Here is a 16,493-nt window from a genome sequence, read left to right on the forward strand (position 1 = left end):
AGGTGCTGTGCTGGGCCAACAGAATGATTATTTCACCGAACGGCCAATTGCATTTGCATCGAGGAGTCTCGCACCTGCTGAGCATTACTAATGATTGATTTTTGGGGTTTACCATCCAAAAAACGCGATATGATTGTGAGAGACGCCGTAGTGGAGGGCTCCGGACATTTCGACTACCCGGGGTTCTTTCACGTGGACCCAAATCTGAGCACACGGGTCTACCACATTTCCGCCTCTACCGGAAATGCAGCCACCGCAGCCGGGACTCGATCCCACAGCCTGCGGGTCAGCAGTCTAGTCCCTTAGCCACTAGACCACCGCGGTGGGGTGAACGTAACTACAGCCATCTGGACAAAGAGGCCCTTGCCCTTATGTTCGGAGTGACCAAGTTTCGGCAGTATGTTTGTTGCCGAGCGTTCGAGGCGGTCACCGATCAGAAGCCTCTGCCTGGTTTGCTCGCCCTGAAAAACCTAGGCCTGAGACATGCTTACTGAGAGTGCTGCACTGGTCATTGATGCTGGCAGCTTACAGATACAAGCTGAACTGCAGACTTGGATCGAGCATTGCGAACACCGACTGTTTGAGTCGATTACCACTGCCTGTTACTGAACACACTGTTGAGCAGCCAGCCGGCAGACGGGGTCATGCTCCAGACTGCGTATCCCAAGGTCATGACGCCGTGTGTTGTGGCTGAGGGGGCTTCCAAATATCCTGTCTTGGCAAATATTCGTGAAGCACTGTGGGTTAGAAAAAAGCTGCGGGAACCTGTGCTGAAACTCTATGCTCATCAAAGTACGCAATTGAGTGTGAAAGAAAACTGCATTCTGCTAAGTTCACTTATGGTGGTTTCTTCTACTCTGTGACTGCAAGTGCTCCACCTGCTCCATGAAGGTCATCCTGGTATTTAAAAAAAAAGCGGTGGCTCGTATCCACGTGTGGTGGTTAACCATGGTTTATGATATCGCTAATATCGTAAATCAGTGCCGCGTGTGCTAGGTGAACCAGAGAACCGCTTGGCCAGTAGCCATGACGGCATGGCCGTTCGCAGAGGGGCCATGGTCGCAAATTCACATAGACTATGCCGGACCTCTCAGGAATCAGTTTTTGCTGATTGTCACCGATGCCTTCTAAAAATGGGTAGAAGTCACACCTGTGACAACATCATCGACAGAGGCCACCATTCTATACTTGCGCACCATGTTTAGCACCCATGGGTTGCCGGACATAATCGTGTCCGCTAATGGGTCAGCCTTCGTAAGTGCCAGTTTCAGGAAACTCCTCCAATGAAACGGCCTTATGCATGTGCCTATACCACCATATCATCACGCTTTGAATGGGCCTGCAAAGCGGGCAGTTCAAACGATCAAGTAAAAGCTGAAGAAGGCAGTGGATGGAAGCTTCAAATGTCAGCTTGCACGAATACTTCTGATTTAGATATTAACGCCACATGAGACCACGGGATGCTCACCGGCTGAGTTGATGATGGGACGGAAGCTGAAGACAGCTTTGACCCTTTTACACCCCAGGATGTGATCCATACACCTGAATAACCAGCTCCAGGAGAAGGTAGCGCATGAGAAGAACGTCCACCTAACTCTGATTGCGCAACCAAGGGATGCTGTTGATGCGAAAAATTTTCGAGGTGGTCCAGCCTAGGGTCCTGTGACAGTTACTTCCACGTTGGGCGACCACAATTCTGATGTCACACTGCGAAATAGTCGACTCTGGGGGCGACACCAGGAGCTATTGCACCCTGACTTCGCCACACCTGACGCACCCTAGGATGCCACAGTAGAGGCTCAGGACTTTCCGCGTGATGTGAGTGCACATGGTGAACAGACCGGTATCGGACAAGCTCATCTAGACGCTGACGTTCGGAATGAAGCTCGACCTAGGCAGCAGATTTGCCAGCTGCTTCATCCCTCTCCACGTCTTAGTCGCAAACTGCACCTATGCGAAAAAGCTCAAGAGCAAGACGTGCCATGGAGCGCTATTCGCCATAGACGCCCTGGACTCAGTTTTTCCAGTGTGGGTGGGGAGAAGTGTGAAGTCTGGCCATGCATCTGGCTGAGCAGCACGACTGATGGCGCCACCGCACCAAGGGAAGCACTCACGTTTCGGCCGTGCAGTTCGTGGAGCACGAAACGGAAATAAAGTTAGTCACCGGAGTCTGTGTTGTCTCGTCGCTTGTTTTCGCTCTCACCTAACACGCGGGAGCCCCCCGCCTCCACATCACAAATAGCGACACATTTCTCTCGTTGTCTTTCGAAATACTCGCCCTGCGTTTCGTGAACCTCAAAAAAGCTTCCTAAATTAGTTCTTCAGAAGGGCTGACATCACACGCTGCGCAGACTCTTTTGCTTGTTTCTGGGTGTGGCAGTACGAGCTTGCCGTGTCGCAAAGAAATTTACAAGCATGCTGTGAAATAGCGTGCAGTATGCTAGCGAAAACAAGAATCTCCGCAGAGTACTTCATACCGCTGGCTTTTTGGTAAGAAGGTGACAATGCTCTTTCAGAAACATTAGTGCATCAACCCTTTTACCTTCCTCTAAATCCTCAATCGCTATGTTATCAAGAATTAAAATGGGCATTGCTAACCTTCTACGCACTTTGTCTTGTCTGTGGGTTGTCTCTCGGCTAGCATTGTAGCTCTTCACATTGTCAAGAAGGTCAACGAGCACACGAAAATCACACATCTTAGAAGGATTGCACAGTCGATTGCAGGAAGACAAGGAAACATTCTTTAAAAATACACGAGCAGGTAAATAAGCAGTCTCTACCACAGATATGACTAGCTCTGGTGCATGCAATTTAATCGCCATATGAGCGAAACTCACGCACGAATCACATATGGTTGGAGACCAAAACACTTTGTGCCGAATGCGTTCTATGAGTGACCTAAGGTAAACAAAGTGCTTGACGTTGTTTTTCTATGCTTCGTTTTCATATATTATGTGAGAGTTCTGAATGGCTTGATGAAGGAATTGGTATTCAGTCCGCTTTTTTTTCGTAGGCACCTTCGCGTGTTTTTCGCTCGTCAGACACGTACGCTGGACAGCCAGCAAAAATTGTTGGCAATGCGTCCGGCATCAGCTGGTGAGTTTCATGGGTGTTTTGATAGTCCTCCCATCAAAATCTGTGCATGAAGACGTTGTCCTCAAATACTCTGGCTTTAAGTGGAGTTCGTATACCGGCATATGAAAAAGGAGTGCACGCAAATAACTCAAATACTATGAAGCCCATACATAGGGTATTCTTACGCAACCAGAAAGTGTAACGTATCAAATTCTACGTTTGTATAGCAGCTCTCTGCCATCCAATCCGGCTTTCTACTACATACGCGTGCGTGGAAGTACCCCTGTTTATCTGTTTGAATAACAAATATGTGCGATTTTGCTTACCTTGCGGTCCTTCAACTGTGCGACATTCTTATCGCCACGCCGCACCGCATGTTGCGATTCGGCTTTTCGCTTCGGCTGACTTCAAAAAAAAAACAAAGAAGCTTTTAAACTTCCTTCGTAATTTCCTGTGCACATTGGCACACAGCACCGGCGCATAGATCCACACACCCGTGAAACACAAAACTTAATGCATATATCCACATTTGAGGCTTTCGAAAGACACAATGACGCCTACAATGGTGAGCGCAGCACTGTGCACACGACAGTATCTAGGTGGCATAGTGACATGTTATGTCATGCGGCGTGCACAGTTTCACAGAGCATGGACGGGTGATTATGATAGGTGGCTAGATGGATAGATGGATTGCTGGATATGGCTGTACCCTTTAGATCAGAGGTGGCTAGGGTCACCAAGCCGTAATACTTAATGAACCAAAATGTGGATCTATTTTTTCCCTTTAAATAGTGAGGTTGAGGATTCGTACTTTTCAGTGAAGCGTTTATTTTCACTCGTGTCCTGACTTTAGCCACCAATCTCATAGCCTTTTTCTAGTTATTTCTACCTGCTTATAGTCTATTGTGCCCTCCCTGTCCCTAAACACGAGTGCTTTAATAAACTCTGAGCCATTATCCTGAACTATAAGGTGGAGCACTTTACAGAACATTATCAAGTGTTCGGCACATCCTTCTTCCTCCCTGCACGCACTGCACACCGTGTCTACCCTTTCTTATTTGGCCCGATATGTCTTGGTTCACAATACTGCAGTCCTGGCCTCAAACAGTAGAGAACTACCCCAAGTATTATCATAGGTCCTCTCCTTGGCAGTTTCCTTCTTAAAAGCTTGATAGATCTCCAGTGCGGACTTCTTATTCATTCCAATTCTCCACATATCGGTCTCAGCTTTTCTCACCTTTTTATTAACCGATAATTCTTTATGGTTTGGCCCCCTGCTGTTTACTGAGTATTAACCAGTCAACTTTATAATTCGCTTCGTCCTTTATTATTGACATTCTTTATGTACAAGTAGCTGAATACCTTCCTAGCCCAACGCTCTTCCCCATTTCTCTAAATAGCTTCTCAAATTTTATCTTGCGGCTAACTTCCCTGCCCTCAAATGATGTCCATCCCATACGACCTTGTACTCTCTGATTTGGTGTATTCACGTGAGCCCCTAAGGCAAGCCTACCTATTTCACGTTGCTTAATTTCTAACCTTGCTTGAACTTGTGATATCATGCACAAGAGAGAATTGCTGAATGTCAGACCAGAAACCAAGACCCCTTTCTATATCCTTCTCACAACATTATACATAATGTAATCACAGTGCCCTGTTTTTCATCACCGCTGCACTCCTGTTACCTTTAGTCGTCACGTATATTTCGTGTTTCCTTAGGTACTTGGCTGCATTGCTTATCCATACGCTCATATATTTGTATTTATCTGTTATCTTTAGCGTGACCTCCTGTATTCTAAGCTCACTACCTTCGTTGTCATTGAAAATCATGACTGCTGATTTTTCCTTACTGAATCTAAAATCTAACCTATCTCCCTCATTACCGCAGATGTCCATCAATTTCTGCAAATCTTCCTTGTTGTTGGCCATTAGCACTATGTCATCTGCGTACATTTATGCTGGTAGTGCCTGATAAATAAGTTTTCCTTGTTTGACTAAAGAGAGATTAAAGCCTGGTCCACTTCTCTCTAATTTTGCTTCTAATCCTTGTAGGTACATCATGAACAATAAGGGTGACAGGGGGCACCCTTGCCTAAGCCCCCGTTTTACCTCTGCAGGCATGGATACCTGTTTTTCCCACTTTATAACTACATTGCTACCTTTATAGATGCCCTTTAAAAGATTAGTGACTACATGTTCCACGCCTAGTGTGTCTAGTATTCCCCACAATTCCTCTTGAACAACGCTATCGTACGCTCCCTTGATATCCAAAAATGCTAGCCACAGGCGCCTGTGTTCCTTTTCTGCTATTTCGATGCACTGTGTCAGTGGGAACAGATTGTCTTCCAACCTCCTGTGTTTACAAAATCCATTCTGGAGTTCCCCCAGCGCCTGCTAATCTTCTTCTATCCATGCCTGCAGTAATTTCTTTATAATCTGCATCACTAGCCTGCAGACCACTCATGTCACTGTTACAGGAAAGTAGTTGTTTATGTCAGCTTTGTCCCCCTTTTCTTTATAAATCATGCTCATTCTGCTCAGTTTCCATCGATTGGGGACTTCACCAATGATAATTATTTTATTTATTATTTATTATTTTATTAATTACATACTGCAGTCCGTAGACTAAGTAGGAGGGGCACAAAAAGGGAGCATAGCGAAAAAAGCGAACAAGTTATACAGCAAGTTAGAATACACAAAGCTACTGAAAAACAAGTCATACTAAATAGGATGCTTAGTTATACATATCTAGAAGAAAAAGCGAACAAACTTCTAGACACAGTTTCAAGCACAAAAAGTAAAGCTACAGAGTAGAAATAATAAGATGAGGTAATCTAGGATTGAAATATCAACCGTGTTGATTACACGAGAGATGCATGTAGTTTTCAAAGTCGGGAATGCCACGTTCAGGAAAAACCTTTGAAGGCAGTGCATTCCATTCTCTAATGGTTCTCGGAAAGAAGGAATGTTTGAAAAGGTTAGTACGTGCAAAGTAAGGTGTCAAATCACGATTGTGAGCATGCCTGGTTTTCATGGAAGAAGAGGGAGCGATGTATTTACTGGGATCAATATCAAATTGATGGTTACGAAGCAGGAAAAGAAACTTGAGTCTGGCGATAGTTCTACGCTGTTTCAAGAGCGGAACGTTGTTAGTAGCCATAAGTGATATAGGTGATTCAAGATTTTGATAGGGATTGTAGATGAATCTTACCGCTCTCCTCTGGACCATTTCAAGTTTATAAACATCCTTTTTAAAATACGAGTCCCAGGCTACGCATGCGTACTCTAGACAGGGTCGAATAATTGTATTATATGCAAGAAGTTTGATCTGAGTTGGCACGTTTTTTAGTTTGTGTCTAAGAAACCCTAGTTTTGTAGAAGTGGAGGAACAAACGTAGTCAGTGTGGTTACTCCACGACAGTCGATTGGTAATATTGACTCCCAAGTATTTAAAATTGCTCACTTCGATCAACGGATTATTATTTAGGGTGCAGCGTGATGCAAAAGGGGTAATTTTATTTCCGGTACGCATATAGACCGATTTACTAATGTTTTACTCCGTCAACCAGGTATGGCACCAATCGGAGAGAGAATTTAGGTTGTTCTGCGAGCACTCTTGGTCCCTTTCACTTTTAATTGGCTTGTAAAGAATGCAGTCATCTGCAAAAAGCTTTAGGCTTATGGCGGAGGTGTCAACTGATGGAACGATGTTATTGATAAAGATGAGAAAAAAGACAGGGCCAAGGACACTGCCTTGTGGAACTCCCGAGGTTACAGGTAGAACCCCAGAGCAGCAGCCCTCGACCTGGACAAACTGTTTGCAGCTGGTAAGGCAGGAGCGGATCCAATTAATTACACTAATGGGTAGTCCAATATTTGAAAGTTTGGTGAGTAATATACTATGGCAAACACAGTCGAAAGCTTTTTTAAAATCTAAGAAGATGGCGTCTATTTGGTCGCCCTTATCAAGTGCCATTGCGAAGTCGTGAATTGTGGTGACATGTTGAGTGGTTGTCGAGAGGCCCTTCCTAAAACCATGCTGGAAAGGAGTCAAAATACTGTTTTCTTCAAGAAATGACATTATGTAATGCGTGATGATATGCTCAAGAAGTTTACAAGGACCGGAAGTTAATGATATTGGCCGGTAGTTTTAAACATTTAGGCGATCACCTTTTTTCATACGGGAATAACACGTGCCGTTCGCCAATCATCGGGAAGAATTGAATTATAAAACGAAAGACGAAAAATATGGGTGAGGACATGCGCGATAGGTTCGGCGTAACGTTGCAAAAATTCATTAGGTATGCGACCATCGGAAGATTTAGTCTTAACATTCAGTAACAGTGAAAGGACACCTTCGACAGTTATGAAATCAGCAGATCTAGTCGACAGAGAAATAATGTTTGTGTCAGCGTGATCTCTCTGAGTGAATACTGAGTGAAAATACTGATTGAATTGGTTTGCAATTTTGACTAGATTGTTAACAATACAGCCATTTACTGATATCTCGGTCGGTGTTTTGTGCGCATCGCTCAAGTACCGCCAGAATCTATCCGGGTTAGTTTTCTAAAAGTTAGGAAGCGAGTGGTTTAAGTATCTTGCCTTAGCTTTGCTTAGCCGAGTTGCAAGCTGAGCCTTCAACGAGATAAGTCTGCAGGGTATTTTTTTTCTTTTTTCTAGCTCGTTTTAGCTTGCGGTGCAAATGTATGATATCTTTAGTAATCCATGGGTTATTTTGGTTTTTCCTAACCTCTGCTTGGCACAAACTTGTCAGTGCAGTAATCTATCGCAGTTTTTGTTTCGTTCCAGGCGATCGGCACATCATCAGAAAGACTATCACATAAGAGCCACAGATAATACAAAATGGCCTGGTCATCCGCCTTCGAGTAATCCTTAATGACATGTCTGGTCTCTTGTCGGTGTGCTTTGTTTTCACCAATAGCGAAGGATAAAAATACTGCTTTATGGTCGGAAATGCCATCTTCTATAGAGACCGTGTATTTGCATACATCGGAATTTAAAAAGAGTAGGTCGAGTGTAGAACGGGTGTTTCCAGCCTCTCTGGTGCACTCTTTAACAATCTGCACAAGATCGCACATCAATGCAATGTCAGCGAGAGGGTTTAACGTCGTTAGATCAGAGCCAGAGCATGGAACGCGCCAGTCAACATTGGGCAAGTTAAAATCACCTGCAAGAATCAGACGGCATTTTTAAACGTGCACATGTGGTCATATAGTCTAGACAGATATTCGTGTGTTGAAGAGGGTGGTCTGTATATGGCACATACGGTGAAGTAATGGCACCAGCAGCTTACCTTAAGAAATAAACTTTCGTGCTCATGAATTTCTTGAAGGGGCCGAGCACTAATACAATCTTTGAGAACTATTGCTACACCACCACCTCTTGTTGACCGGTCACGTCTGAAGATTTGATATCTCGGAGGAATTAGTACTGAATCATTTATACCTTCGTGCAGCCAGGCTTCTGTGATTATTGTAATGTGAGGGTCGTAGGTGAGTAGAAGGTAGTCGAGCTTGTCAACTTTATTTGACAGGCTTTGCGCGTTTACGTTAAGCACTCTCAAACTTTTGTACACACACTGTCGAGCGGGTCAATCAGAACCTGTAGCTTGCGGATCAAGTGCTACACGCACATTTTTGGCTTCATCCCAGCTAAAAAGTTTGCCATCAATTTTGATCTTGTCGTGAATAAGAGTAACCCGTTTCCTGCTGTCGCGTTCAGCTTTTGCACTTTCCCAAAGCAGGCGGTGCTTGCGCAGCGTGCACTGGCTATAATCATTTTGTACATAAATATCGGAGCCCTTCAATTTATTTGAATTCTTTAAGACTTCTTGTTTCTCCTGATAATCTTGAAAGTAAGCTATGACAGGCCTACGACTACCTTGGCGGCCAAGACGGTGAATGCGGGCTAGGGACTTGCACTTCACTCCCAATGTATTCTCGAATATTTCGGTTACAACAGCAGTTCAAAGACAGGTGTCATTTTCATTTGTGTTTTCGAGAACACCATGAATGATAAGGTTTGTAAGGTTTGCCTGACGGCTTCGGTCTTTGAGATCAGTTAACTTGGAGCTCTGGCATGACAGCACAGTTTTAAAGGAAGCTGCAGTGGATTCAAGAGCTGCAACTTCCGGTGATTTGCCTTTAAATTCCTGTAGTTTGGCTTCAATTGCTCGAAATTGCAAGTCCATGTTGCACATTATTTGTTCGTTCATCGATTTTATAGCAGTATTTAAGCTTTCATATCTGCTTGGCCCTGAAGAATACTGTGTAATAAATCAGCGTTCGTGGGTCGTGGGTTTGCTTTACGTCACCACAGAGTAACAATTTGCATGCACAATAGCACTCATATGCAATACTTAAACAGGTGCTTGGACACGGCACAACTACTAACATGACTTCATCAATAGTTTTTATGTTGGAAGCAGAGTAGATAACCTGTACAACGAAGAAGAACTTCATGGTCAGCAACATGGTCGCTGTCGTCTTGCTATGCCCACTTCGAAGAAATGCTGCAGTGGATGCTTTATAGCCTCGGTCGCTGATGTCACGGACATGCGCAACTGTCGCTGCGTCGGAGCGTCCATACAGAAGGTCAGTATCGGTGTCCGCACATGCAGATCTGCCATGGCAAGGTAGATGGTGTCAACCGGCGGCGCGCACGTGTCATTCGTGCTCGGTAATCCTGTGACCGTCAGCAGCCAAACCTGTACAACGAGGAAGAACTTCGTGGTCAGCAGAATGGTCGCTGTCGTCTCGCCGTGCCCAGTCAATGCTCAATGTCCACTCAATGCTCACTGCCTCTCTCAAAGCCTGCTTAGACTTCGGAACAGATGTCTTTATCAGCAAAATTGGAATGCCATCTGGGCCTGCTTATTTACTACTAGGAACCCTCTTTGCAGCCCTTTCCTACTCTCGTTGTAAAAATGAAGCCATTGCGCCCCTTGATTCATCTTTGTCTCTTATGGGCAATAAAGCACTTCTTTGTTGAAATTTTTCTGTCACCCTCGTTTTAGGGGCGAAGCTCCTTAGGGCGTGGGCTGTGCGTCCCCTGTAGCCTGTATGTAGCCACCTCTAGTTTAGTTCTTGCAGTGTTCACTAGATGGCGGTACCGTCTCCTGTATGTAGCCACCTCTCGTTTAGTTCTTGTAGTGTTTACTAGATGGTGGTACTTGTAGCTGATGATGAAAAGATGCAAGATGTTATAAATTAGACAGCGGTACTTGTAGTTGATGAAAGACGCGAGATCTTATAATATAAAATAGGAATGATGTCACATATGGCGCGTGTCATTGGTTGAAGGCAATCGTTCGATTTAGTGCGGCGACGTACGCTAGGGGGAGCGATGTAATAAAATTGAGTGGGCAAAATGTACAGAGGATTCATGGTTTACCAGGTTTACCTCCGGAGCTTCGCCCACTCATCATCATTCACTTCGTGGATATGGCGGAATTTTTTTTATGTATTCAATAGCTTCGTCCCCTTCAAGCCTAGCACTTTGAGCTGTAGTTATAAACCACTGCTCTAGGCTGGTCTCATTTCTTAAGGAGTTTAGGTGGTTCAAAAATTTCGCTGTTGCCTTTCTATCTTTTTTATGTACGACTGCCAGCCATTGAGCTCCCTTTCGTCTAATCTTTTCATCGATCAACAGGGATCCATTCCTTCTACAGGTTAGAAAGACTTCCCATTTTCTTTCAACATCATCTGTCGGTTCACCCCGCTGCTTAGCATGTCTGTGTTCCCTAGAGGCTTCCTGACGTTTTGCTATGACTCGCTTATTTTCCTGATCCCACCAACTTTTGGGTTTCTGTCTCCTTTTCCGGGGTGACTTGTCACGTGCCTTATCAAGCTCTAGCTCAAATATTCTAATTAGATTCGTATATGGCCACTCTGTTCTATTATCATCAGTGATTACTTTCACAATTTTTTGAGTAGCTATTTGTATTTGCCTTTCTGAATAAAAATTTTGCTGTATTTGCTCATCTTGTCTCCTTCCCACTTTCATTGCTTTTCCAAAACTTAGCTTGATACGTTCGTGATCACTACCCAGACTTCTGGAGCCACCTTCATCTATCTGCATTCCCTTGAGCTTATCATACATCCTATGTGACATCAGTGCGTAATCTATCGTCGACTGGAACCTTCCTACATCCCATGTTATTTGCCCTTCACACTTCTCGGTACTGTTGCAAAGGATCAAATCATGCCTTTCACACATGTCCATGATCATTTTGCCTGTCGGGTCGGTATACCCATCTATATCTTCTATGTGCGCATTCATATCTTTTAGTTTATTTATCTGGCACTCTCCAACTAACTCCTATATGTCTTTTGATATACACTCTACCATTGCCGGGTTTTTCTCTCTGGCCTTTGCTCCCGCCCACAAATACACGAAACCAAGGAGTGTCGTTTGCCCGGCCACTTTTCCTTTTAGCCTTAACGGTTTCTTGCCCTCCTGTCTGACCCTTTGCCAGTCTCTACTTTCATTAATGAATGCCTCAATACCACCCCCTTTTCTGCTGCCTTCTGTTCTATTACAAGATTCACACACATAGTCCGGATTTTTAGGAGGTTGTTCCATGTCCCTAAGATGTGTTTCTACAAAATTATATACCATCGGCCTGTCCTCCCTTAGCTGTTCTATCTCTTCCCACTTTAGCCGGTTCCTGCCAGCCTGCATGTCATTATACCCTTTGTCTGAATGGGCTCGGTGCTCGTGGCTACGTCTATTTCTGCTCTGGACTCTACCTATCTTAGATACTTGTGCCACTTTGGAATCGTATCTCTCCATACCACCTGTCAAAGAATCTCCCTGGTTGTTTTCCTTGTTACTAGCTATCCTGTACCTTGAAGGACCTTCGTACCCCGCAAAAAAGCTACTGTGCGTCCTGCAAGTCGCCAACCCACCTCATGACCTTGCCGCCCATCGAAGTGAATTCTGTCTCGTTGAAAACCACCCCACCTATGCACCTCTCTGTTTATATCCACCACCTCAAAGCCTTTCTCTCTACTCATCCGTCATATTTCTTGGTTTGCGGTGACAAGCGCTCTTTGCAGGTTGCTGTCACGTAGTGGTACCTCTGGTATCGTGCATATCACTCTGTACTTGAGGAGAAGTGGCGCGCATGTAATCGACCCCTTTCGCCAGTGTGTTTGCTAGTCCTGCTTCATCTCCATTTAAGACATTGTTCAAACCGCCAGAAATTATCACGAGGTTTCCTCTATCAGCTCTATTTTTGAGTTTTGCGCTCGCTTGCCTCATGACTGCTTCCAGCATGCGTCCTGGGAACGCCCATACTACAACCGTCTTGTCACTTCTTACCCTCTCTTTGATTGCTTCTGTGCATCGATTTAAATTCGAGTCCCCAGCAATTATCGCATGCTGCGACTTTTCAGCTGTAGCGTCCTGCACCTGGGGTTTACTTTCACCTGTAACGCCGGCTCATTTGTCCCCTCCCAGCCACACCACTACTTCGCTGAAGCTGGGCCTTGCAACAATTGAACCAGCTGAACCTGTTTTTTTTTTCAAACTTGCTTGCTCTTTCCACTTCGCCCTTCTGGTGGCCGGTTCTCTACTGTTCTCTCCGTAGGCCGCTCCTTTCTTCAGCTTCACTAGTGCTTCCTCGGCAGACTTCAGCGTTTCTTCCATTTCCCTCGTTTTCTCTTGCTCTGTCACCAACGCAGTCTCCAGCTCGGTGATTGTCATCAGCAGTTCACTCTGGGCAACCATCAATTTCTCGCTTTTTTCCTTGACCTCACATTGTCTATACTTCACGTCAGCCTCTTGTCCATCTGCGTCTACACTTGGGTCCAAATTAAAACCCACCCCGCATCCTGAACACTTTACACTCTTTTTAGCCATGCCTTTCTGACACCAATGGTCCCTATGACTTGTCTCACTCGATAAAAACAAAACTCGAGCCCTGCCCTACAAAAAAATAAAAGCTAAGCTCTACTACAAACATTTACGTGTTCAATGTATGTGCACCTCCCCCACGGGGTGGCACGAGAAAAAAACAACGAAAAACCAAAAAGTTAAACACATACACACGTGCACAAACTAATTGTACCTAGTGACCGACCCCAGAAAAAGCCGTAAAATGTAATAGGTGCTACAAAGATTTTGACTACTGCCTTAATATTTATAAAAATAAGCTCAAAACATGCAAAACCACTTATCGGAGCAGTCGATCGGGAGTGCTCAAGAAACACGCCCAACCACCGTGACAGATCGAACCGAACAAAGCAAGTGGTGACTACCGCCATCTACTGCGCGCGCGTGAAAACAATTGGTCTGTTCAAACCAGGCCAGGTTAGATGACGTCAGCGAGTAGGCCGCCGGAGTGCGGAGGCATGAAGTAGTCTGGGGGGTGTTGGTAGTACACGGGAATGGCTCACCACCGCCCCTCGTACTAAGAGCCGTAGGCGCTGCCAATTTCGTTTTGTAATTCTAGTCTTCCATCGCTGAGGCACGCAACGGCACAGTGCCGAAAGAAAACAGTGAAGCTGCAGAACCAACCATTTATAGGGTAAGTGACAGCGAGCATCCAAAACCGCTTTCGACCGCAAGTGATGTGAAATAAACTCGCAACCGTTAAGACCTACGCTTTCGACACATATCATCATCTTTGAAGCGAAACAGCTGCGTAAGAATGCACATTCGGAACTCCAGCCACCTGCTCTCAACAACGCGGTAATGTGAGTGGTGATACAGACCACACGAGATGACGGCATGAACAAGAGACCCCCCAACATCCTGCAAGACTTCCACCACACTTTTCGCTCTGCAGCTTTGATTGCGAAAGCCTCTCCTCAGTTTTCCTTTCTCCATGGGACAATCTTTCATTCTTAAGGGAGCCTCGCAACACTTCTCGAGAAGGGTCAAGGAATGCTGATAGGCAGTTGAGGGACCCAAGGACACGTGCGCCAAACAACCTGGCGCCGCACGCGGCGCGGCATTTACAACTGATTCTGAGAATGGCTAAGTGGTTTTGCATTTCACAAATGTAGACGGAAATCAAACTGAAAATGGCAGAAACCACAAATCTAGGGTCATTAGCTGATTGCAACGTGCCTCGAGCAGCATTTTTCCTGCGGCAGCCGTAGGATACCACGGAATGTGCCCTCGAATGATAAAGTTTGAAAAAAATGGCTTTGGGTGAACTCAGTTATTCTTGGGTTGCGTAGCGGGAAGTACGATTCACCTTATTCCTTATCTTGGTTCTCCTTACGCTTGCGCTTCTCGAGGCAGGCGGCTCGTTCTTCCTCCATCTGCGGGCTCGGCGCCTCCCCTTCAGTTTGTTTTGATGACGAACCCTATCTTCTTTCAGTCTCCCACTTTCAGAATTGGCCGATGAATCCTATCGAGCCGTCCCATCTATATATATAATCCGATGCCTGTTCCTTCTTTGTTGTTGCAACGCGGTTTCAGCATCTCGCCCTCTGATTTCATGGCAGACAGCACAGCGAGCGGCGTTATAGGATGCAGAGGTTGCTATGTAACGGCACATATCGCAGTGCAGCAATCAACCACAGTGAAACCTCGAGGAATTGACCAATGCAGCTGTAGCATAAAAAAAACAAACGCGCTTACGAGCGATTGTAGCTTATTGCCATCTGGGCTTATAACTCCGTCCCTTGCATAGCTTTGAACCACATGGCTGGTACGAAAGGAGAGAGAGTGCGTGACGCCGATCTCTGCAAGTCCACTCGTGCATGAGAGATTCAAAAGTTGATCGTGGAAGTCTATTCTTGAGGCAATGGACTTCTTTAGGTAGCCATAGAATGATCACAATAAAAGTGTTGTCAGATCATTTAATTAAATTTCACGCTGAAATCTGCACCCGTTAATATACACATTGTCAAGGGGCTTTAGAAGTACTAGGAAGTGGGCGTTCTTGCGTCATTAAATCACATTAGTTCATTAGTGCTTTTAAACTCGGACCTAAGTTTTGACACTTACGATGCAGTCAGCTGTGTGTGTTTATTGACGCTTTATACGTCATTGCAGGTACATCCCGCCGGCGGAACTGGCGGTGGTGCGTTTCCTGGGAATTCTTGTGTTCTCTGCACCATTGGTAATGGCCAGTGGCGAGAATCCATTCGGAACGACGGGCATCCGGGCACTGCTCCTTCTTCGGGGTCTGCTGGGAGCCTCAAGCCTGTTCCTGCGGTTTTACGCCATCCACTATATGCCGATTGCCGACGCGTCCGTCATAATCTTCAGTGTGCCCGTGTTCGTGTCTGCACTGGCAAGGATCTTTCTGAAGGAACCATGCAGTATCTTTCATCTGGCTGCTGTGTTGGTCACCGTGGTTGGTCTGGTGCTGATTACAAAGTTTCCGATATTGTTCACCCGACCGGCTGAAGGTGGATATCCTGTCGATATCCGTGGACTGGTGGCTGCTTTCTGTTCTACTGTATTTGGAGCGAGCGTCTACATTGTGTTGCGAAGGCTCCGAGATGTTCACCTCTCTGTAATAATGTTCAATTTCGCTTGGGTCGCTATTCTAGAGACTGGTACCATTTCATTGCTGACCACTGAGCTGCTCCTTCCACGCACCGTATTCGACGGATCGCTACTCTTCGGCTTGGGTGCTTTGAGTTTTAGTGGACAATTGCTTCTAACGCGTGCTTTGCAGCTAGAGCAGGCTGGCCCCGTTTCCATGGTTCGATCTAGTGCCGACATAATCTTAGTCTTCGCTTGGCAGGTGGCGTTGTTTAGCGAGGTTCCCGACTGCTATACCATTTCTGGCGCTGTACTTGTCACTGCTTGCGTGCTTTTCACGGGATTACGAAAATGGATCGACACCCTTCCGGAGAATTCAGTCACACGAGCAAGGATGGCATGGCTACTCTTCTAAGTACTTCCAGCTGGTTTGCCTGCATAATCCTTAGTTTCACGCGATATCAAGCTGTTACAAACCGGCGTGTTTCACCTGTTCACTGAAATAAATAGCATGAATAATAAAAGTTGCTCAGCTAGTGCAGTATTCTGCTGTAAAGATAATTTTTGCGTATAGTGTAATGCGAACTGGACTAGCTGCTTGACTGGTTGGATCATGCTTAAGTAAAAAAACAGGTGTATCGCAAAGAGGGCCGGCAGGAAGTGAAGAAACCAATATATGCAATTGGGCTCCCGTGTCTGAAAATTCGTTTCTTTACATGCTGGCCGCTCTTTATGCACCTGATCATTTTTTATAGCGATAGAAAATTTATGTTCTCTCGGCCACGTTTGGCCGTAGATGTCGTATTTATGTCTTGCACACACACACATATATATATATATACATACTGTAATGGCTTGTATATATATACATATATATAAATATATATATAAATATATATAAATATATATATATATATATATATTTGTATAGGAAACAAGACGCACGT

General features: G+C 45.2%; 1 protein-coding gene across 1 annotated transcript in view; it reads left to right on the forward strand.

Annotated features, from left to right (window-relative positions):
* LOC119164617 (solute carrier family 35 member G1) overlaps positions 1-16,090 on the forward strand; it is a 335,022-nt gene extending 318,932 nt beyond the window's left edge. Inside the window, exon 3 of the mRNA XM_075872919.1 lies at positions 15,109-16,090. Within this exon, the coding sequence (XP_075729034.1) occupies positions 15,109-15,961 (853 nt within the window). The 3' untranslated portion in view covers positions 15,962-16,090. The remainder of the gene's footprint in view (positions 1-15,108) is intronic.
* Positions 16,091-16,493: the final 403 nt, after the last annotated feature.

This window comes from Rhipicephalus microplus, chromosome 9 (genome assembly GCF_043290135.1).
Source record: "Rhipicephalus microplus isolate Deutch F79 chromosome 9, USDA_Rmic, whole genome shotgun sequence".
In the NCBI taxonomy this organism is placed as follows: domain Eukaryota; kingdom Metazoa; phylum Arthropoda; class Arachnida; order Ixodida; family Ixodidae; genus Rhipicephalus; species Rhipicephalus microplus.